We start from the raw sequence: 25,884 nt of genomic DNA, 5'->3' as shown, positions 1-25,884 counted from the left end.
AAGGTCCCAGCCATCCCCCCTCCACATGATGTGACAAGTACCTACAAAAGAAAATAGTTCTGGAAGAGCTCTGGAGTACAATTAAGAAGCTGCAGCAACCCAGTAGAGCACAAAAAAACAAGAATGTCTGAATATAAAAGTACAGGAAGAATTTCACCTGTGTCATTCCATCCTCTAGATTCACATAGCCTGGCACTAAAAGAAATGCCCTCAGCCACAACTCCCCTCAAATGGGAGAAAAGGAGAGAGAGCAGGAACACACCAGTAGGCTTCACCACCAAGGACGTCAACAGCTCTCATCACTACCATGGACACCAGCAGCCTTCACCTCCAAGGACCCTTACAGTCTTTGCTAATGTCTACACCTACCTGAGCTGATGGAGCTGTCTGGAGCCGAGGACACTGTGCCCTTTCTTGGAGATGGGGGCACCACTGCTCCCCACCAAGCCAGAGCTGCTAGACCCAGCACTGCACCTGGCACCACCACATATGCCATCCAGCCAGCAACCTCACATCCACCAGTAGGTCAAGATTTATACCCACCAGAGCTAGTCCAAAAACTCTGAAAGAGGTCACTGCTCCTTCAATGCACAAACACCAACAAAGGGCTACAAGGAACACGAAAAATCAAGCAAATGTGACACCACCAAAGGAATATTACAAATTTCCAGTAACTGATCCCAAACAATTGGAGATCTATCATATGTCTATCTACCTGACAAAGAATTCAAAATGATTGTTTTAAAGCAGCTCAGCAAACTACAAGAAAACACAGATAGAAAACTCAACAAAATCAGGAAAATATTACATGAATAAAGTGAGAAGTTCAATAGAGATAAAAGTCATAAGGAAAGAACCAAAAAAAATTCTAGAGCTGACGAACACAATGAATGAAATGAAAAATGTAATAGAGAGCTTCAACAGCACACTCAAACAGAATTAAAAAAACAGTGAACTCAAAGATAGATCATTTAAAATTATCCAGTGAAAAGAAAAAAGAATGAAAGAGGGTGAAGAAAGCCCATAAGATTTATGGAACACCATCAAAAGATAAAGGGAAAAAATTTTCAAAATCACTATAAAAAAAATCAAATAACAAAAGAAAACAAGAGAGGAAGAGATATACAAAACAACTAAAACAGAAAACAATCAACAGAATGACAATAGTAATTCCATACCTATCAATAATTACTTTAAATGTAAATGGATTAAACTCTCCAATAAAAAGGCATAGAGGGCTAAATGAATTTTTTTTTTAATCCAATGATATAATATCTGTAAGAGACTCACTGTAGATTTAAGGACACACAAAGACTGAAAGTAAAAGGATGAAACAGATATACCAAAGAGTAACCAAAAGAAAGCAGGCTGGCTAAACTTATATCAGATAAAATAAACTTTAAGTCAAAACTGTCTCTAGAGACAAAGAAGGTCATTATATAATTCTAAAGAGTCAATTCAACAGCAAGATATAATAAATATATATGCACCCACATTAGAGCCACTTAAATATACAAAGCAAATATCAACAAATCTGCAGGGAGAAATTGACAAAAATACAATAATAGTAGGAGACTCCAATACCTCACTTTCCATAATGGATAGAAGAATATTCAGACAGAAAATCAATAAAGAAACAGTTGATTTGAACATCACTGTAGATCAAATGGACCTAACAGACATATATAGGACTTTCCACTTAATAGAAGAAGAATACACGTTCTTCTCAAGCACACATAGAACATTCTCCAGGATAGATCATATTTCTATCATATGGTATATCACAGAAAAGTCAACTTTTATGTGACAGGTCACAAAAAAAGTCTCAAATTTGAGACGATCAAAATCATTCCAAGTATCTTTTCTAAACACAGTGGAATAAAATTAGAAATCATTAACAGTAAGAAAACAGGAAAATTCACAAATACATGGAAACTAAACAACACACTCTTGAACATTCATTATATTTTAAAAAAAGGAGAATTTAAAAAGCATCTCAAGACAAAACAAAAGCGATAACACAACATATTAATACTTACGGGATGCACCAAAAGCAATACTAACAGGAGATTTCATAATGATAAATGCCTACATTAAAAAAAAAAACCTCAAATAAACAACCTAACTATACATCTCAAGCAACTAGAAAAAGAAGAACTAGGCCAAAATCAGCAGAAGGAAGAAAATAATAGAGATCAGAACAGAAATAAATCAAATAGCCAATAGAAAAACAATAGAAAAAAATCAACAAAATTAAGAGTTCGTGTTTTTGGAAGAATAAGCAAAATTGACAAACTGTTAGCTAAACTAAGAAAAAGACAGAAGAGTCAAACAAACAAAATCAGAAAACAAAAGGAGACATTACAATGGATGCCTCAGAAATAAAAAGAATTATAAGAGACTTATGAACAATTACATGCCGGCATCTTCCATTAGAAGTAATGCGGAGAGAAAAAGATGGCGGCAAAGTAGAGGGACGTGGAATGCATCCCTCTCCACAGATGCATTGGGAATGCACCGAAGGACACAATAATTCCCACAGAGAACCAGCTGAACACCAGCAGACGGCCTCGGACACCAGAAAAGACCACAAGGATCCCGACATAACTGGTAGGGAGGCATCTACGACGGCTCAAAGAGGGTGAAGTGGCGGAGCCGTGGCAGACAGGAGGGAGAGAGAAACATACGGAGGGTCCGCACCGCAGCTCAGCGTTCCTGGACCGAGACATCAATCCACAGCTGAACAGAGGGTTTGGGAGTGGGAGTGTGGGAACCGGAGAGCTGGTTCAGGGTGAGAAACATTGTTGCCAGTAAGGTGATGGACCGAGAGGACAGGAGGGAAGAGGTCTGTGGTGAGGAGTGCCTGTCCCTGAGAGCTGCCCGGCCATGATGGTGGCTGGTTGCTGCAGGCTCGCGGGTGGCGGGGAGGAGCCACGGGCATAGACTCTCTCTCTCTTTCAGCGCCTGCAGCGGACAGTGGAAAGACACCCTGTGGGCCACCTAAGGCGCTCAGGGATAACAAGGACCCTCAGGCACTCGGGCAGGGCTAGATTAAAACCCCTTGGAACACCGAAAGCAGGGAGGCTGCGAAGAAAACAAACAAACAAAAACCCGAGAAAGGCCCAACTCTGAGACTTTCTGTTTACACCTGAGCCACCGGCGCCCCTCTGCAACAGGCACCTCCAAGCCCGACTGAAACAACAGTGCGCCACTGCTCACTCACTCCCAGGGGAAGGAGCCACTATTGTACCCTCTCCCTCCCCACACACCAACGCATACAGACGAACAATAAACGAACCTCTGCTGGTCACAGAATAATGCAAAAGAATCCAAGGCGAGTAGAAGGACACTTACAGCTGAGACTCTAAGGAAACAGAAATATTAGTATCAATCCCATTGAACTGGTCCATTCTTGGATCAGTTCTGGATTTTTTTTTTCTCTTTTTTTTCCCCTTATTTATTACGATCTTAGACCTAAGGGATCTACAAGTTTTATAACATAATTTTTTTAATGATATTTTTTATTCTATTTTCATTTTTTTGCCTTTTTATATACTTCTATATCTAGCTAAGTTTTTGGTAGTACGGACAATATATCTCATACTTTCCTTTCATCCCTATCTTTTATACATTTCTATTCCTTTTTTTTTATTTGCATATTTCCAACCACACTATGCTCTTCTGTTCCCCTTTCTTCCAGCCATTTTAAGTTTATTTTATCTTAACATACTTATAGGCAATACTATGGATCTGCTCAGACTCCTTGCTCTATTCTCCAGATGCCGCACCACCTTGGTATTTAATATTAGGTTTTTGTCTTTATCTTAGTTCTTAGTACAATTGTCTAATTTCATTCTGAGACCCTCCATTCTGTCTGGTGGTACTCTAGCTCTTTTCTATATGTGATCCTACCTTACAAAATCTCCCTGGATTAGTGTTTGTATGTGTAAGGTGTTATTTGTTTCTTTGCTTGCTTTTGCCTTTGTCTCTGACTTGTTCTGTTTCAGTTGTCAATTTCTGTTGGGTTTCTCTTTGAATATCTGATAGCACACTGGGGTTCTGTCAGGTCTTTCCAGAGCCTTACGTCCTAATGGATTCAGTAATTGTGTGTCTTATACACGTATGTGTTTCCTAGACTTAGTATTTGTTTAATACAATACTTGGACATTAGTCTGAGGCTTGGACAGTCTTCTATAAACACCTCTATTGCCAGGACAAGCAACCCCAAAAGTTTGGACAACCATGGGGAAACAAAGAAACCCCATGCAGGCAAAGGAGCAGGAAAAAAACCCACAAGACCAAATAAATGAGGAGGAAATAGGAAAAATGCCTGAAAAAGAATTTAGAGTAATGATAGTAAAAATGATACAAAATCTCAATAACAAAATAGAGAAAGTACAAGAAACAGTTCATAAGAACTCAGAAAAACAAACAGCAATGGATAACAAAATAACTGAAATTAAAAATACTCTAGATGCTATAACCAGCAGAATGACTGAGGCAGAAGAACGAATAAGTGAGTTGGAAGATAGAATGGGAGAAATAAACGCCACAGAGCAGGAAAAAGAAAAAAAAATAAAAAGACTAGAAGACAGCCGCAGAGACCTCAGTGATAACCTTAAACGAACCAACATTCGAATTATAGGCATCCCAGAAGAAGAAGAAAACAAGAAAGGGTCTGAGAAAATATTTGAAGAGGTTATAGTGGAAAACTTCCCCAACATGGGAAAGGAAATAATTCACCAAGTCCAAGAAGCACAGAGAGTCCCATACAGAATAAACCCAAGGAGAAATACATCAAGACACATATTAATCAAACTAACGACAATTAAACACAAAGAAAAACTATTAAAAGCAGCAAGAGAAAAGCAACAAACAACATATAAGGGAAAACCCATAAGGATAACAGCTGACCTTTCTACAGAAACTCTGCAGGCCAGAAGGGAATGGCAGGATATACTGAAAGTCCTGAAAGAGAGAAACCTACAGCCAAGAATACTCTACCCAGCAAGAATCTCATTCAGATTTGAGGGAGAAATCAAAAGCTTTCCAGACAAGCAAAAGTTAAGAGAATTCAGCACCACCAAACCAGCCCTACAACAAGTGCTAAAGGAACTTCTCTAAGTAGGAAACACAAGAAAAGGAAAACACCTACAAATACAAACCCAAAACAATTAAGAAAATGGTAATTGGAACACACATGTCAATAATCACTTTAAATGTAAATGGATTAAATGCTCCAACCAAAAGACACAGACTGGCTGAATGGATACAAAAATAAGACCCTTCTATATGCTGCCTACAAGAAACCCACTTCAGACCAAGGGATACATATAGACTGAAAGTGAAGGGATGGAAAAAGATATTCCATGCCAATGGAAGACAAAAGAAAGCTGGAGTAGCAATACTCATATCAGACAAATTAGACTTGAAAGTAAAGACTATTAAAAGAGACAAGGAAGGACACTACATAATGATCAAGGGATCCATCCAAGAAGAACATATCACAATGGTAAATATCTATGCCCCCAATATAGGAGCACCTCAATACATAAGGCAAATGCTAACAGCTATAAAAGGGGACATCAACAGTAACACAATAATAGTGGGAGACTTGAACACCCCACTTACATCAATGGACAGATCATCCAAACAGAAAATAAATAAAGACACACAAGCTTTAAATGACACATTAGACCATCTCGACTTAATGGATATTTATAGTACATTCCATCCAAAAATGACAGAATACACTTTCTTCTCAAGTGCACACGGAACATTTTCCAGCATAGATCACATCTTGGGTCACAAATCAAACCTCAGCAAATTCAAGAAAATTGAAATCATATCAAGCATCTTCTCAGACCACAACGCCATGAGACTAGACATCAATTACAGGAAAAAAACTGCAAAAAATACAAACACATGGAGGCTAAACAATTCACTCTTAAACAACCAAGGAATCACTACAGAAATCAAAGAGGAAATCAAAAAATATCTAGAAACAAATGACAACGAAAACACAACAACCCAAAACCTATGGGACGCAGCAAAAGCAGTTCTAAGAGGGAAGTTTATAGCAATACGGTCCTACCTTAAGAAACAAGAAAATGAGCGAATAAACAACCTAACCTTACACCTAAAACAACTAGAGAAAGAAGAACAAAGAAACCCCAAAGTGAGCAGAAGGAAAGAAATCATAAAGATCAGAGCAGAAATAAATGAAAAAGAAAGGAAGGAAACCATAAGAAAAATAAATGAAACTAAAAGCTGGTTCTTTGAGAAGATTAACAAAATTGATAAACCATTAGCCAGACTCATCAAGAAAAAAAGGGAGAAGATGCAAATCAACAGAATTAGAAATGAAAAAGGAGAAGTCACAACGGACACCTCAGAAATACAAAATATCATGAGAGACTACTACAAGCAACTATATGCCAATCAATTGGATAACCTGGAAGAAATGGATACATTCTTAGAAAAATACAATCTTCCAAGACTGAACCAGAAAGAAATAGAAACCATGAACAGACCAATCACAAGTACGGAAATTGAGGCAGTGATTAAAAATCTCCCAACACACAAAAGCCCAGGACCAGATGGATTCACAGGTGAATTCTATCAAACATTTCAAGAAGAGTTAACACCTATCCTTCTCAAACTCTTCCAAAATATTGCAGAAGGCGGAACACTCCCAAACTCATTCTACGAGGCTACCATCACCCTGATACCAAAACCAGGCAAAGAGGTCACAAAAAAAGAAAACTACAGACCAATATCACTGATGAATATAGATGCAAAAATCCTCAACAAAATACCAGCTAACAGACTGCAACAGCACATTAAAAAAATCATACACCACGATCAAGTGGGGTTTATCCCTGGGATGCAAGGATTCTTCAATATACGCAAATCAATCAACGTGATACATCATATCAACAAATTGAAGGATAAAAACCATATGATCATTTCAATAGATGCAGAAAATGCTTTTGACAAAGTTCAACATCCATTTATGATAAAAGCTCTCCAGAAAATGGGCATAGAAGGAAATTACCTCAACATAATAAAAGCCATATATGACAAACCAAAAGCCAACATTGTTCTCAATGGAGAAAAACTGGAAGAATTCCCTCTAAGAACAGGAACAAGACAAGGGTGTCCACTCTCACCACTGTTATTCAACATAGTTTTGGAAGTGTTAGCCACAGCAATCAGAGAAGAAAAAGAAATAAAAGGAATACACATTGGAAAAGAAGAAGTAAAATTGTCACTCTTTGCAGATGACATGATATTATATATAGAAAACCCTAAAGACGCTACCAGAAAACTGCTAGCACTCATTGATGAGTTTAGTAAAGTAGCAGGATACAAAATTAATGCACAGAAATCTCTTGCATTCCTATACACGAACAACGGAAGAGCAGAAAGAGAAATTAAGGAAACTCTCCCATTCACCATTGCAACAAAAAGAATAAAATACCTAGGAATAAACCTGCCTAAGGAGGCAAAAGATCTGTATGCAGAAAACTTTAAGACATTGATGAAAGAAATCAAAGATGACACAAACAGATGGAGGGACATACCATGTTCCTGGATTGGAAGAATCAACATCGTGAAAATGACTGTACTACCCAAAGCAATTTACAGATTCAATGCAATCCCGATCAAATTACCAATGGCATTTTTCACAGAACTAGAGCAAGAAATCTTACGATTTGTATGGAAACGCAAAAGACCCCGAATAGCCAAAGCAATCTTGAGAAGGAAAAATGGAGTTGGTGGAATCAGGCTTCCTGACTTCAAACTATACTACAAGGTCATAGTGATCAAGACAGTATGGTACTGGCACAAAAATAGAAAGGAAGATCAATGGACTAGAATAGAGAACTCAGAAGTAAGCCCAAACACATATGGGCACCTTATCTTTGACAAAGGAGGCACGAGTATACAATGGAAAAAAGACAGCCTCTTCAATAAGTGGTGCTGAGAAAATTGGACAGCAACATGTAAAAAAATGAAATTAGAACACTTCCTAACACCATACACAAAAATAAACTCCAAATGGATTAAAGACCTACATGTAAGGCCAGACACTATCAAACTCCTAGAGGAAAACATAGGCAGAACACTCTATGACATCCATCAAAGCAACATCCTTTTTGACCCACCTCCTAGAATCATGGAAATAAAATCAAGAATAAACAAATGGGACCTCATGAAACTTAAAAGCTTTTGCACAGCAAAAGAAACCATAAACAAGACTAAAAGGCAACCCTCAGAATGGGAAAAAATAATTGCCTATGAAACAACGGACAAAGGATTAACCTCCAAAATATACAAGCAGCTCATGCAGCTTAATTGCAAAAAAGCAAATAACCCAATCCACAAATGGGCAGAAGACCTAAATAGACATTTCTCCAAAGAAGACATACAGATGGACAACAAACACATGAAAAGATGCTCAACATCACTCATCATCAGAGAAATGCAAGTCAAAGCCACAATGAGGTATCACCTCACACCAATCAGAATGGCCATCATCACAAAGTCTGGAAACCACAAATGTTGGAGAGGGTGTGGAGAAAAGGGAACTCTCCTGTACTGTTGGTGCGAATGTAAGTTGGTACAGCCACTATGGAAAACAATTTGGAGGTTCCTTAAAAAACTACAAATAGAACTACCATATGATCCAGTAATCCCACTCCTGGGCATATACCCAAAGAAAACCATAATCCCAAAAGAAACTTGTACCATAATGTTTATTGCAGCACTCTTTACAATAGCCAGGACATGGAAGCAACCTAAATGCCCATCAACAAATGAATGGATACAGAAGATGTGGCATATATATACAATGGAATATTACTCAGCTATAAAAAGGGATGAGATGGAGCTATATGTAATGAGGTGGATAGAACTACAATCTGTCATACATAGTGAAGTAAGTCAGAAAGAGAAGGACAAATATTGTATGCTAACTCACATATACGGAATCTAAAAATGGTACTGATGAACTCAGTGACAAGAACAAGGAAGCAGATACAGAGAATGGACTGGAGAACTCGAGGTATGGAAGGGGGCGGGGGGTGAATGGGAAACTGAGACGAAGCGAGAGAGTAGCACAGACATATATATACTACCAACTGTAAAATAGTCAGTGGGAAGTTGTTGTATAACAAAGGGAGTCCAACTCGAGGATGGAAGATGCCTTAGAGGACTGGGGCAGGGAGAGTGGGGGGGACTCGAGAGGGGGGGCGTCAAGGAAGGGAGGGAATATGGGGATATGTGTATAAAAACAGTTGATTGAACCTGGTGTACCCCCCCAAAAAAAAAAAAATACGCTAGATGCTATAACCAGCAGAATGACTGAGGCAGAAGAATGAATAAGTGAGTTGGAAGATAGAATGGGGGAAATAAACGCCACAGAGCAGGAAAAAGAAAAAAAAATAAAAAGACTAGAAGACAGCCGCAGAGACCTCAGTGATAACATTAAGCATACCAACATTCGAATGATAGGCATCCCAGAAGAAGAAGAAAACAAGAAAGGGTCTGAGAAAATATTTGAAGAGGTTATAGTGGAAAATTTCCCCAACATGGGAAAGGAAATAATTCACCAAGTCCAAGAAGCACAGAGAGTCCCATACAGAATAAACCCAAGGAGAAATACACCAAGACACATATTAATCAAACTAACGACAATTAAACACAAAGAAAAACTATTAAAAGCAGCAAGAGAAAAGCAACAAACAACATACAAGGGAAAACCCATAAGGATAACAGCTGACCTTTCTACAGAAACTCTGCAGGCCAGAAGGGAATGGCAGGATATACTGAAAGTCCTGAAAGAGAGAAACCTACAGCCAAGAATACTCTACCCAGCAAGAATCTCATTCAGATTTGAGGGAGAAATCAAAAGCTTTACAAACAAGCAAAAGTTAAGAGAATTCAGCACCACCAAACCAGCCTTACAACAAGTGCTAAAGAAACTTCTCTAAGTAGGACACACAAGAAAAGGAAAACACCTACAAATACAAACCAAGCTGGAGTAGCAATACTCATATCAGACAAATTAGACTTGAAAGTAAAGACTATTAAAAGAGACAAGGAAGGACACTACATAATGATCAAGGGATCCATTCAAGAAGAACATATCACAATGGTAAATATCTATGCCCCCAATATAGGAGCACCTCAATACATAAGGCAAATGCTAACAGCTATAAAAGGGGACATCGACAGTAACACAATCATAGTGGGAGACTTGAACACCCCACTTACATCAATGGACAGATCATCTAAACAGAAAATAAATAAAGACACACAAGCTTTAAATGACACATTAGACCATCTTGACTTAACTGATATTTATAGGACATTCCATCCAAAAATGACAGAATACACCTTCTTCTCAAGTGCACACGGAACATTTTCCAGCATAGATCACATCTTGGGTCACAAATCAAACCTCAGCAAATTCAAGAAAACTGAAATAATATCAAGCATCTTCTCAGACCACAATGCCATGAGGCTAGATATCAATTACAGGAAAAAAACTGCAAAAAATACAAACACATGGAGGCTAAACAATTCACTATTAAACAACCAAGAAATCACTAAAGAAATCAAAGAGGAAATCAAAAAATATCTAGAAACAAACGGCAATCAAAACACAACAACCCAAAACCTATGGGACGCAGCAAAAGCAGTTCTAAGAGGGAAGTTTATAACAATACAGTCCTACCTTAAGAAACAAGAAAATGAGCGAATAAACAACCTAACCTTACACCTAAAACAACTAGAGAAAGAAGAACAAAGAAACCCCAAAGTGAGCAGAAGGAAAGAAATCATAAAGATCAGAGCAGAAATAAATGAAAAAGAAAGGAAGGAAGCCATAGCAAAAATTAATAAAACTAAAAGCTGGTTCTTTGAGAAGATTAACAAAATTGATAAACCATTAGCCAGACTCATCAAGAAAAAAAGGGAGGAGATGCAAATCAACAGAATTAGAAATGAAAAAGGAGAAGTCACAACGGACACCTCAGAAATACAAAACATCATGAGAGACTACTACAAGCAACTATATGCCAATCAATTGGATAACCTGGAAGAAATGGATACATTCTTAGAAAAATACAATCTTCCAAGACTGAACCAGAAAGAAATAGAAACTATGAACAGACCAATCACAAGTATGGAAATTCAGGCAGTGATTAAAAATCTCCCAACACACAAAAGCCCAGGACCAGATGGATTCACGGGCGAATTCTATCAAACATTTCGAGAAGAGTTAACACCTATCCTTCTCAAACTCTTCCAAAATATTGCAGAAGGGGGAACACTCCCAAACTCATTCTATGAGGCCACCATCACCCTGATACCAAAACCAGGCAAAGATGTCACAAAAAAAGAAAATTACAGACCAATATCACTGATGAATTTAGATGCAAAAATCCTCAACAAAATACTAGCTAACAGACTGCAACAGCACATTAAAAAACTCATACACCATGATCAAGTGGGGTTTATCCCTGGGATGCAAGGATTCTTCAATATACACAAATCAATCAATGTGATACATCATATCAACAAACTGAAGGATAAAAACCATATGATCATCTCAATAGATGCAGAAAAAGCTTTTGACAAAGTTCAACATCCATTTATGATAAAAGCTCTCCAGAAAATGGGCATAGAAGGAAATTACCTCAATATAATAAAAGCCATATATGAGAAATCAAAAGCCAACATCGTTCTCAATGGGGAAAAACTGAAAGAATTTCCTCTAAGAACAGGAACAAGACAAGGTTGCCCACTCTCACAATTATTATTCAACATAGTTTTGGAAGTGTTAGCCACAGCAATCAGAGAAGAAAAAGAAATAAAAGGAATACACATTGGAAAAGAAGAAGTAAAATTGTCACTCTTTGCAGATGACATGATATTATATATAGAAAACCCTAAAGACTCTACCAGAAAACTGCTAGCACTCATTGATGAGTTTAGTAAAGTAGCAGGATACAAAATTAATGCACAGAAATCTCTTGCATTCCTATACACGAACAACAAAAGAGCAGAAAGAGAAATTAAGGAAACTCTCCCATTCACCATTGCAACAAAAAGAATAAAATACCTAGGAATAAACCTGCCTAAGGAGGCAAAAGATCTGTATGCAGAAAACTTTAAGACATTGATGAAAGAAATCAAAGATGACACAAATAGATGGAGAGACATACCATGTTCCTGGATTGGAAGAATCAACATCGTGGAAATGACTGTACTACCCAAAGCAATTTACAGATTCAATGCAATCCTGATCAAATTACCAATGGCATTTTTCACAGAACTAGAGCAAGAAATCTTACAATTTTTATGGAAATGCAAAAGACCCCAAATAGCCAAAGCAATCTTGAGAAGGAAAAATGGAGTTGGTGGAATCAGGCTTCCTGACTTCAAACTATACTACAAGGCCATAGTGATCAAGACAGTATGGTACTGGCACAAAAATAGAAAGGAAGATCAATGGAATAGAATAGAGAACTCAGAAGTAAGCCCAAATACATATGGGCACCTTATCTTTGACAAAGGAGGCACAAATACACAACGGAAAAAAGACAGCCTCTTCAATAAGTGGTGCTGGGAAAATTGGACAGCAACATGTAAAAGAATGAAATTAGAACACTTCCTAACACCATACACAAAAATAAACTCCAAATGGATTAAAGACCTACATGTAAGGCCAGACACTATAAAACTCCTAGAGGAAAACATAGGCAGAACGCTCTATGACATCCATCAAAGCAAGATCCTTTTGGACCCACCTCCTAGAATCATGGAAATAAAATCAAGAATAAACATATGGGACCTCATGAAACTTAAAAGCTTTTGCACAGCGAAAGAAACCATAAACAAGACTAGAAGGCAACCCTCAAAATGGGAAAAAATAGTTGCCTATGAAACAACGGACAAAGGATTAACCTCCAAAATATACAAGCAGCTCATGAAGCTTAATACCAAAAAAGCAAATAACCCAATCCACTAATGGGCGGAAGACCTAAATAGACATTTCTCTAAAGAAGACATACAGATGGACAACAAACACATGAAAAGATGCTCAACATCACTAATCATCAGAGAAATGCAAGTCAAAGCCACAATGAGGTATCACCTCACACCGATCAGAATGGCCATCATCACAAAGTCTGGAAACCACAAATGTTGGAGAGGGTGTGGAGAAAAGGGAACTCTCCTGCACTGTTGGTGCGAATGTAAGTTGGTACAGCCACTATGGAAAACAATTTGGAGGTTCCTTAAAAAACTACAAATAGAACTACCATATGATCCAGTAATCCCACTCCTGGGCATATACCCAAAGAAAACCATAATCCCAAAAGAAACATGTACCATAATGTTTATTGCAGCACTCTTTACAATAGCCAGGACATGGAAGCAACCTAAATGCCCATCAACAAATGAATGTATAAAGAAGATGTGGCATATATATACAATGGAATATTACTCAGCTATAAAAAGGGATGAGATGGAGCTATATGTAATGAGGTGGATAGACCTAGAGTCTGTCATACAGAGTGAAGTAAGTCAGAAAGAGAAAGACAAATATTGTATGCTAACTCACATGTACGGAATCTAAAAATGGTACTGGTGAACTCAGTGACAAGAACAAGGACGCAGATGCAGAGAATGGACTGGAGAACTTGAGGTTTGGGGGGGGCGGGGGGTGAATGGGAAGCTGAGATGAAGCGAGAGAGTAGCACAGACATATATATACTACCAACTGTAAAATAGATAGCCAGTGGGAAGTTGTTGTATAACAAAGGGAGTCCAACTTGAGGATGGAAGATGCCTTAGAGGACTGGGATGGGGAGGGTGGGGGGGACTCGAGGGAGGGTGGGGGGGAAGTTGAGGGAGGGAGGGAATATGGGGATATGTGTATAAAAACAGATGATTGAACTTGGTGTACCCCCCCAAAAATAATAAATTAATTAAAAAATTAAAAAAAAAAAAAAAGTAATGGATAAATTCCTAGAAACATACAACCTACCAAAACTGAAGATGGAGGAACTAAAAAGTGTGAACATACCAATAGCAAATGAGGATACTGAATTGGTAATTTAGAACCTCCCAACAAAGAAAAGCCCAGGACTAGATGGCTTCATGGAAGAGTTCTACCAAACATATGAAGAAGATTGAATACAAATCCTTCTCAAAGCCTCCCAAAATACGGAACAGGGAACACTTCCAAACTCATTTTATGAAGCCAGCATCATTCTGACAACAAAACCAGACAAAGACACTACAAGAAAACTAACTACAGGTCAGTATCCCTGATGAACACAGATGCAAAAATCTTCAATAAAATTCTAGCAAACCAAATTCTAGAGCATATTAAAAGGATCATACACCATTACCAAGTGAGATTGAATCCCTGGGACAAAAGGATGGTTCAGCATATGCAAATCAATCAATGTGATACACCACACTAACAGAATGAATGAAAAAAAACAAACACACATGTTCATCTCAATAGACGCAGAAAAAGCATTTGACAAAATTCAACATCCATCCATGATAAAAACTCACAACAAAATAGGTATATAAAACAGATGATTGAACCTGGTGTACCCCCCCCGCAAAAAATAGGTATATAAGAAACTTACCTCAGCATAATAAAGGCCATATATAAAAAACTGACAGTGATCATTATAATCAAACCAGTATAAGGCAAGAGTACCTATTCTCACCATTCTATTGAACAGAGTACTGGAAGTCCTAGCTGGAGCAATGAGAAAAGAAAAAGATATAAAAGCATCCAAATCACAAAGGAAGAAGTAGGATTATCTCTATTTGAAGGTAACATAATCATACATATAGAAAACCTTAAAGACTCAACAAAAGAACTGTTATAACTAATAAATGAATTCAGTAAAATTAACGACAAAATCAACATGCAAAAATCAACCACATTTCTATACACAACAACAAACTATTTGAAAAGAAAATTAAGAAAATAATCACAATAGTGACAAAATGAATAAAATATTTAGGGATAAATTTAAGCAAAGTAGTAAATGTTGTTACACTGAATATTATAAAACATTGATAAAAGAAACTTAAAAGACACAGACAAATGTAAAGGCATCCTGTGTTCATGCATGGAAAATTTAATATTGTTTAAATGTCTGTATTAGCCAAAGTGATCTACAGATTCAGTGCAATCCCTATCAAAATCACAATGCCAGTCTCTACAGAAATAGAAAAAAAAATCCTAAAATTTATATAGAATCACAAAAGACCCTGAATGGCCAAAGCAATCTTGAGCAAGATGAATAAAACTGAAGACACAACAGTTCCTGATTCCAAAATATATTTCAAAGCTATAGTAACCAAAGCAGCATGGTGCTGACAAGACACAAAACAAAAACCAAAAATTAACAAGAGACATGTTGACCAATGGAACAGAATAGAAAGCCCAGAAATAAATCCACATATCTATAGCCAACTGATCTTCAACTAGGACACCAAGAACACATAATGGAGAAAGGATAGTCTTCAATAAATGGGTTTGGAAAAACTGGATATCCACATGCAGAACAATGAAACTGGACCCTTATCTCATACAATATACAAACTTTCATATCATAAACAAAAATCAACTCAAATGGATTAAACACTTAAACATAAATCCTGAAACCATAAAACTACTAGAAGGAAATATACGAAAAGAGCTTCTCAACATTAGTCTAGGCAGTGACTTTTTTTTTAGACATGACACCAAAAGCACAGGCAACAAAAGCAAAATAGACAAATGAGACTGCATAAAACTAAAAAGCTCCTACACAGCAAAGGAAATAATCAACAGAGTGAAAAGGCAACCTACACAATGGGAGAAATATTTGCAAACCATGTACCTGATTAGGGTAATGGTTAATATCCAAAATATAGCAGGAAGTCATATACATACTCAATAGCAGAAAATCATAAATAACCCAATTAAAAAATAAGCTGAGGATCTAAACAGACATTTCTCAAAGGAAGACATACAAATGACCAACAGGTGTATGAAAACATGCTCAACATCACTAACAATCAGGGAAATGCAAATCAAACTCACAATGAGGTTATTAACTCACACCTATCAGAACGGCTATGATCAGAAAGACAAGAGGCAAGAAGTGCTGGTGAAGATGTGGAGAAAAGGAATCCTTGTACTACTGTAATCAGACTAAAGAAAAAAAGCTTGTCAACTGCTTGAACAAATCCACACTACAGTGTGAATGACCTGATTAATGTAGTAACCACCAGGATCCTTCCACTGTAAAAAAAAAAAAAAAAAAAAAAGACTTTTCTCTTTGTAGTTAATATTATCTATAGAGTGGTACTCTGAAATCATGTGAATATCTTTTCCCCCAACAATCTCTATTTCACTCTTTATCTCTTTATTGTTTGTCTTCTCCATTAGAATGTAAACTCGACAAGGGCAGAGGTTTTTGTCCCTTTTACTCATGGCTGTATTCCCAGTGCACAGAGCAGTATTTGGCACATAGTAGACCTTCACAAATATGTATTGAATGAATCATCATTTGTTATATACCTCTGTATTCTCTATGAGACTGAATGACTTAAAGGCAAAGTGATGTTTCCTTCAAGTGTGTATTTGCAGAAAATAAGCATGGTACTTAGCAAATAATAATAGCAATAAATGCTATTTTATGTTATTTTTTAAGAACCACGGATAAATCAGTTATAATATATACACCTAACTCGTATTTGTCACCTATAAAGTGTTAAAAATAACATATACTTAATTATATTGTGAGAAATAATAAAAGTTATTTTAATATTTCCTTTTAAAATAAAAGATAAAGCAAAAATCCTACTAATTTGAAATCCAAGGATCTCAGGAAAAAGTACTAAATTATACAATATATGATACATGAATTTTTGTCAGCTTCACTTTGCTAGATTACATGTTTATGGTGTTTTACTGATACAATGCTAAAAATACCAAATTACTATTCAAGCAATACTAAGTTACTTTACCTGTAATGCCTTTAATGTCTCCTTCAATCCTTCTATTTCCTTTTCTTTTATTTCTGTAGCAAGTTGATATTTACCCTTTAAGTAAAAAACTATATTTCAGTACTTTCCAATGTAAGTGACATTATTAACAGGGAAAACAAGAGTTCAAGAACCAAAATCTCTACTTGAAACCTAATACTTCACAGACTTTAAACTTGTATCTGTACTACAGCTTATATTTCTAATGATTTCAAGATATCATACAATTACAATAAGGTCTATACAAAATTACAAATATCATGAAATGGAAAAATCTTATAACAATAAATCATTTTATCAGTAGAGCATCTCTGAGAACTTATGGACACTATATAATTATTTAATTCATATAGCTAGAATAAATATATTCTAATTAATAAGACACAAGTACATTTGTCTTATAAATATAAGGTTATGGGAAAAATTTTAAAAAGTCTTTTGCTAAAAATAACTATAAATTTTAATATTATAAATGGCATGTCCTTTGATATAACAAAAACATGTATTAACTATTAAATAGCTAAAGAAAACATTTAATGCCAGATGAATTTCTAGCCCTGTTCAGAGTTGAATGCTCTCTTTCTGTTGGTCTGCATGCAGATGCAAATCATCTTACTGTTTTTTAAAGAAGGCAATTTCACTGAAAAGGCACTAAAAATATATTATACTTAATAGAAACACTGAAGTATAGTGGAAAGAGCATTAATTTAGGGGCTTAAGAAATCTAGATTCTAGTCCCAACTTCGCCACTTCAAAATGGGAACTTCAGCTTCAGCAAGTCATTTATATCTTAACAGGTCTCAGTACGCTCAACTATAAAATAAGAGCTCAAGTAACATGATTCCCTTAGGTCCTTTCTGTTTCTAAAATTTTAAGAAATTAATAGTTTCCATTTGTTTTTTTTACCAATGCTCCTTTCCATTATGGTGAACAACTGATAATTAAATGCATTTAACTATGTTTCAAATTACTAAAAAAATTAATAAATACCTTTTCTTCTTCCAAGGCACACATCTTCATTTGCAACTGATAAAGAATTTTAAAAATTAAAATACAGGTAAGTGAAATGTCACCAGTGATTTACATTGGTCAGTGAGACTGCAGAAATGTTTTACATGTCTATATTGTTTGAACTCAGTACAATGTGATTATACCACTTTTATACTGAGAAAATAAATAATAAAAGATATAAAAGGGGGAAAAAGCCAGTCTCCAAAGAAAATAAACAATTTAATCTCATGATCAGAGTGTCAATCATCCTCGAAAGCTAGGTTTTTTTTAATGTTTCAACATTATGCCATCTACTCATAAACAACATATAACATTTTCTAAAGGCACACTTTTATGAAATTGGTATCATTTGTATTTGCACGGACAATATTTTCTGAAATTTTTTTAAAATGCATGTGTCAGTCAAATAAATAACAACATTTTAAAACAGAAAAACTAAAGTGAACTTGCCAAAGAAAACAAATATTCCAAGCAACACAAGAAATAAAATTTTTCTTCGGAATTTATGCATCTCATTTTCCATACTCCTCACTTACATTCAAGAATCCTTTTTTTTAAGAAAAGAAAAGAAACAAATTAAAAAAAGAAAAAGAAAGAAAGAAGAAAAAAAAAAGAACCCAATAGCACTTTCTCTTCTACCCTTCAGTTACTTGGCTGTTCTTTCTTGCCCAGAGTCCCTTGTGGTAACAGAGAAACAGACTTGCTATCTCCTAAATACTATGCTGTACATTTGGTTTCTGCTTCCTTACCCTTCAATTAAAACTCCCATAACTTAGATAAAGCAAATTTCAGACTGTAAGGAAGTTTATCATCTGCTTAAACAAATCCACACTACAGTGTAAATTACCAATAACCTTAACCCACTAGTGATTTAGGTTATATAGGTTTATTTCTTTTTATGCATTTCTTTCTAAACACACACACTTGTATGGAGATCAAAACAAAAAAAAAGGGAAGGAAAAAGGAAGAAAAAATGGTGATGTTGGCATGGCTGTAAAGAAAAGCACTGCCAGAGTACATTTTCTGTAGGCACATTGCTTACATTTATATTTTATAACTAGGGACTGAAGAGAAATTTGAAGTAGTAAAGAAGAGCTATAGAATTCAAAATAATGGAAGGAGTTGCTCTTCACTTCTTTAAAATATTTTTCTTTTATTTTTCTCATTTTTTTCTACTGATCTTTCTTAGTTGCTGCTAGCTGCTATTTATGGAGGTGCCTGATAATCACATCTCTTCATCCTTTACATCTCCCTACTTGCATTTCAGCTTTTCATGAAGTGTTATAATGCTAGCTTGGGTAAAGGAGTAATGTGGAAAAGGTAAGCTCCTAGGATATGCTACTTAAAGAGAGAAAGCGGAGAAGAGAGAGAAAGAGCAAGAACACATATATCACTAACATATTTCATTTAGGACAAATGAAAAGACGTGCCCAAGAAAAGAGTTTCTCAGTTTCTTTCCTTAACCAAATCATTCTATTGCATTACGTTATTATCAGCTGTGATTCAAAATAACTTTATTCACTTCCTACTTCTAATAACCTTTTTGTCTTCAGTGAGTTTGGAGAACAACTTGTCATAATATTCATGAGAAGTGGGAAAAGTGCAATATTTAATACTGTAATGTTTGTCTATCCTTATGAAATTACCTGCTTTTTAAAAACTGCCATTGCTTCCTTGTGCTGCTTTGCTAATGTTTCCTTTTGATTCTGAAGAGTTTCCTATTTTAAAAATTATGAAAAGTTAAAACATAAATTCCAACAACCTTCAGTTTTAAATTTTAATTGGGTTCACAAATTAAAGATAAACATATTTATTGCACATATTATTTTATGCTCTTAAAATGCAACTTACAACAATTTTGATTTTTTTTAAATGTCATGGATTCAGCATACAATAATTTTGCTTCCAGTTGCTTCTTCATGATACAATATATTGCTTTTTAAAATCTTAAACTCTGAATATAGCTTACTCTAAAGTTTTCAAGAATATATCTTTCATCAAAAGTTATTCAAATTAACAAGTCTAGTATACAAGCAGGCTAGTATACAAGTTATTCAAATTAACAAGTCTAGTATACAAGCAGACTAGTATACAAGTCTAGTATATAAGCAGACTATTAGAGTTTCCAAAGAAAACAATTTTATTATCCAGGCACAAATGTTTGCATGGTAACATACGACTCTTTAAATTCACTGAAATAATTTTTTACAAAACCAAAACTACCACAGCACATTTTTGAAAAAAATCCACATATACAATTCCATTTCTTTCCCTTCCACCTGTTTTTTGGTAGAAGTTGTGTGTCCTGTCCTTTAGATTTAAGATTAGTTTCTTCTATTTTTATCAAATAGTTTTCATGATTTAAAAAATTAGATCTAAAACTGGCAACCACTTTCAAATGTTTCTATTTTACTCCATGATTCTAAATATACACTGATTTATCAATTTAAAAAATTTATCTACTGACCTCTTATTATGATAGTTGGGAGTTTAGCTTTCTTGTATAACCATAATCCTACATGTCCTCCCTCTATTCTTCCAACAGTTATATAAAAATTGTGGCTTAAATCAATAGTCAGTAGTTATACTCTTATAACTATGCAATTTTTATTCAACGTTAAGCCATATGGTATATCATGATTACATTTCAATTTTCATACTTTTTTTTTCCTGAAGTTAGTAATTACTTTAAAATGTCATAATTCCCATAACTAATTTTTAACAATAATACTGCCAGTTCCAAGGTCTGTATCAATTGGTTCATATGCTCAGTTGCAAAAAAAAAAAAAAGAATAGAAAAGGCAAAGTGAGAAGATCCCAAGAATGACTAAGGAAATCCCAAACTGCATAGGAAATCAGACCTTTTTTTAAAATTTTTTAATGTTTGGCTGCGCCACATGGCTTGCAGGATCTTAGTTCCCTGACCAGGGATTGCACCTGGGCCCGGGCAGTGAAAGCACCAAGTCCTAACCACTGGACTATCAGGGAATTTTCCAGAGACCAGACATTTAGAAAAGCTGTAGATACTGGACAAAATTTTTCAGAGGCTACTGCCCAGTTTTCTTACGAAACTATATTAGACTCTAATCTACTCCTGCAAGCAAGGAAAGAATGAATTTATAGGAGACTTCCGGGATAAGTTCTTTGAGGAGTAGATTCTGAAGCAGATGTGAACTCCAGCTCCCTCCTCACTTTTTGTGAACAGCTGTAAATCTAGAAATAGGAGATTTAATATGAAACAAAAACTGGAATGGGAAATAGCCCCATTACTAGATCTCCAAATTCAGATCTTCAAAAAGGCTTAGAACAAAAGAAGAATAAACTGGTAGACTTACAGATAAAACAATTTAATATTCCCATTCCAGTCATCAAGCATGAGAGAAGAGAATAATCTCATGGTAAAGACACCTGTAGATACTTATTATAAGCAGAAAACACACTGGTGAAAAAAACATCCTGAACTAGCTAAGAAAATGAAGGGAAAAAAATATCAGGTGGGTAAATCAATGACACTGCTCTAAGGGGAAATCACACACCAAACTTACCTTTTATTCCTCAAACTTGCAAGAGCAATTTCTCTAAATATTAAAAGAAACCTTGAAAATTTTTATTCATACCATAAACCCTGGCAGCATCACATAACCTTCCCCTCAGAGTCAATGAGCTACTCAAATAGTGCATATCTCTAATAATCCAAAGATACTCGCCCCATTTTAGCCTATAACTGCTATCCTTAGATTCTCAAGTGAGGAATATTATTTTTTCCTTTATGACACTGCACCCACTAATTTAAGAGACAGGAATCTGCTATGCAAATAGAATTTAAAAATTAAATTCTTGTTGTTTTTTAAGATTCCTGGGGATCCTATTCACAATCAGATCATAGCTTATTTGGATCTCGACTTAGGTACCTGTGTGTACGATGAGACCAAATTAAAGATCTCCATGAAGTGGACCCTTTGTGGGCAAAATGTCTTAACTGATACTGGCAGCAAAGTTCAGAATGACCCATCTAAACCTCTACTTAACTTTATACAATACCTGTAAAACCAGAAACAAAGAAAAACTAAAGTCAGTTGTCCTAAAGCCTAATAAAGAAAGGATGAATTAATCACACCTATACCAGTCTTAAAACACTGTTGTTCCCCAGTCAAGAACCCAATGGGTGAAGATTTGTTCAAGACCTTAAGGCCATAAATAAAAATAATCATTTTCCCAGTTCATTGTAGTACTGAGCCCCAATACTATTTTATCTTCAGTGCCACTGGACTCTGCATATTTTACTACTATATATTTATGTATGTTCTGCTTTCTACGGTGTCCCCTTAGATCAGGATTGTTTCACCTGTTTGCTCTGTCCTGGGGAAGTCAACAATTTACCTGGAGAGTTACGCAGCAGTGGTTTACTGAGGAACTTAGGGACCTTAAATCTCCCTGTAAACTCTACACTTAAACAATATGTGAGCAAGTTTTTGCTATCTTCTAAAGATGAAGAGAACTCTAAGACTGACTCCATTTATCTACTTCCTGTTTTAGCTCAGAAGGGACATAAGAATTCCAAAAAAAAAAATAGTATCCTATAAGAAAAAAGTACATTATTTGGGGTATAATTTATCCCAAGGGGGTAAATCTATCATTCCTGATAAATTATGAGCCCTTCAAAACTTTCCAAGGCTGGTTACTAAGAGGAAATTAATAAGTTGTCTAGGGACTCTCCTGGTGGTCCCGTGGTAAAGAATCTGCCTTCCAATGCAGTACAGGCTGGATCGATTCCTGATAGGGGAACTAAGATCCCACATGCTGCAGGGCAACTGAGCTCATGCACCTCAACGAGAGAGCCCGTGTGCCATAAACTACACAGCCCATACACTCTGGAGCCCGTGCACCACAACTAGAGAGAGAAAATCCCACACACCACAACTAGAGAGAATCCCGCGCACCACAACGAAAGATCCCACATGCCACAACTAAGACCCAACACAGCCAAAAAAATAAAGTAAATATATTTAAAAAAGAAAAAGAAAAAAGTTGTCTAGATTTCACTGGCTACTGCAGACATTGGGTTCCAACTATCCCTGAAATTGACACATCTCTATGTAATTTAAGTCCTCAACAATGGAACTGTTTCCTTAGGAACTTGAACATGGTCAAGAATTTTGTGATTTAAAAATAACTCTTGGGAAAAATAAATAAATAAATAAATAAATAAAAATAAAAATAAAAATAACTCTTGGGCTTACCTGGTGGCGCAGTGGTTAAGAATCCTTCTGCCAATTCAGAGGACACAGGTTCGAGCTCTGGACTGGGAAGATCCCACATGCCGCAAAGCAACTAAGCCCATGTGCCACAACTACTGAGCCTGTGCTCTAGAACCTGCGAGCCACAACTACTGAGCCCATGCGCTGCAACTACTGAAGCCTGCACGCCTAGAGTCTGAGCTCTGTAACAAGAGAAGCCACCACAACAAGAAGCCCACTCTCCACAACTAGAGAAAGCCTGCGCACAGCAATGAAGACCCAATGCAGCCAATAAATAAATTTATTTTTAATATAAAATAAAAATAACTCTCAACAGGCCCCCTCACACCCCCACAATTGGGGCCCTCCAAATTGTCATAAAGCTTTCTAACTATTTGCATCTGAGCAATGTAAACAAGTCCTTAATGCTCTAACAGAACACCACAGGTATCATCAGAGCCCAATTGCTTACTACAACCTTTCCCTTGACCCAGTGGCAAAATCCTACTACTTATCTAAGGATAGTAATAAGCAGCAGCCAAACTAGTAGAGGCCTCTACTGACTTGGTTTAAGGATCTTGTTTAAATTTGATGGTCCTGTATGCTGTACAATCCTGGACGCTACTGAAAACACATTTCTCGGCAAGCAGGCTTACATCCTATGAACTCTTTATTATTTTCTTCCTCACACATATCAATTCAGTGCTATACTTTAAAGATTGTTACTCTTTTCCCATTACCCAAAGAAAGGGAATTCCACAGGATCTAGCCTCTGTCCAAACAATGACTATGCCTCAAATGGATTTATTAGAAACTTCTCCTAGAAAATCTAAGTTTAATATTATTTGTTGATATATCACTTTTTATAACTGAAATGGAAACTATCAAGCAAGATATACTGCAACAGTCTCAACTGACCCCTAAAACACAATTCCTTACAGAGGTAAAACCAGTCCAGATGACACTACTTACCCGCTCAGTGAAGCTTGTCAATTGTTAAGAGATAAGAGAGTTAACATAAAACTAATATCAGGTATACCTTTTGGAGTAGTCCATGATTTTGTAATACTTTAGAAACAATGAGAGTTTCTAACCTCAATAGGAATCCCAGTGTAAAATGAGCAATAGTTTTAAGTAGTCTAATGCTTCCTAAGGAGGTGGCCATCATGAAGCCACACTATTAAGGATAACAAAGCCTAACAGAAATATCCTAGTTTATCTTTATGACACACAGGCAAATCTCAGTCAGGTCCTGGCCCCATGATACTCTAAAAAGCTAAATCTTTGTGGATATTCAAAAACGCCATTTTGGAACTCCCACAACTGGCTCCAGAATGTGAAAAGAATACATGGTTTCTTTTCTACAAGAGAACTACAAGAGAATCCCTGGCACTTTCAGGACAGACACTTGGTGGCACCAGAGAACCTCGATGAAACTCTGCAAACATATTTTTTTTTTTTTACAAGAAATTACCCATCACAGCAAGGACATATTGAAAACTACATTCAATGAGCATTGATGGGGATATTTTACTAAGATTTCTGAGGATGTTTCTGGTGCAAATCTCATTTGTCTCCTTCACAATCCTAGTAAAACTGTTACCCTTGTAAACCCAAGCTTCAGGACCCCGCTGAACATGTCTAAATGGATTTCCTAAAATTAGCCCCTGCAATGGGTTCTGAATATGTTCTGATCATTGCTTGCTACTTCTCTGGATAGATTAAAACTTTTTCTTGAGAGAGAGCTATAATTATGAGAGTAGGAAAAAATTACTTGATTTTGTGTTCCCAATATGAGGATCTCCAATAACAGAGGCACTCATTTTACTGGACCTGTTATTAGAGAACTTTGCAAAACCTTGTCATTTATTTAGATATTTCATTGCCCCAATCATCCCCAATCTTAAGGAAAAGTAGAGAGAGTTAATGGCATCTTAAATCTGACACTCTTGAACTTCCATGACCAAGAAGGTTATGTCTAACCCTCAAAACCATTAAGTCCACACTCTCCTACACTCATTGGCTTCCACCATACACACCTGTTACAGGTTACCATATGAAACTGGGCTACCTGTGCCCCAATCTTAGACATTTTCTTACTTCAGACAAACCTGGCAAAGTACTCCAAGGACTCAGGAAATATACCTCATAATCTTATCACTATCTCATATGTGTTGCCTTTCCTCTACATGATCTAAAACAGAGATAAACAAAAGCTGAGTGAGTTCATTACCATCAGACCTGCCCTGCAAGAAATGATATAAGGAGTCCTGCAGGTTGAAATGAAAGGACATGAGAGAGTAACTCAAAGCCATATGAAGAAATAAAAATCTCAGTAAAGGCAAATACATGAGCAATTTATAAAAGCTAGTATACTCTAATAGCAATTTTTATTTCTTTTTGTTTCTACGTGATTTGAGAAACTAATACATTAAAAAAACAGTTATTAGACTAATAGCTAGTATTACTGTAACTTTGGTTTGTAACTCCATATTTATTTTCTATATAATCCACAGACTAATGCATTTTTAAAACTACTAGTTTATTCTCTTTAGCA

General features: G+C 36.1%; 1 protein-coding gene across 1 annotated transcript in view; it reads right to left on the bottom strand.

Annotated features, from left to right (window-relative positions):
* Nucleotides 1-25,884, bottom strand: part of CCDC73 (coiled-coil domain containing 73) — a 103,865-nt gene that overhangs the window by 59,356 nt on the left and 18,625 nt on the right. The window contains 3 exon segments of the mRNA XM_057749219.1: nucleotides 17,062-17,136; nucleotides 18,070-18,105; nucleotides 19,737-19,808. Of these exon segments, the coding sequence (XP_057605202.1) occupies nucleotides 17,062-17,136; nucleotides 18,070-18,105; nucleotides 19,737-19,808 (183 nt within the window).

Source organism: Hippopotamus amphibius, chromosome 9 (assembly GCF_030028045.1).
Source record: "Hippopotamus amphibius kiboko isolate mHipAmp2 chromosome 9, mHipAmp2.hap2, whole genome shotgun sequence".
Lineage (NCBI taxonomy): Eukaryota > Metazoa > Chordata > Mammalia > Artiodactyla > Hippopotamidae > Hippopotamus > Hippopotamus amphibius.
This window is presented reverse-complemented; position numbering and strand designations above follow the sequence as displayed.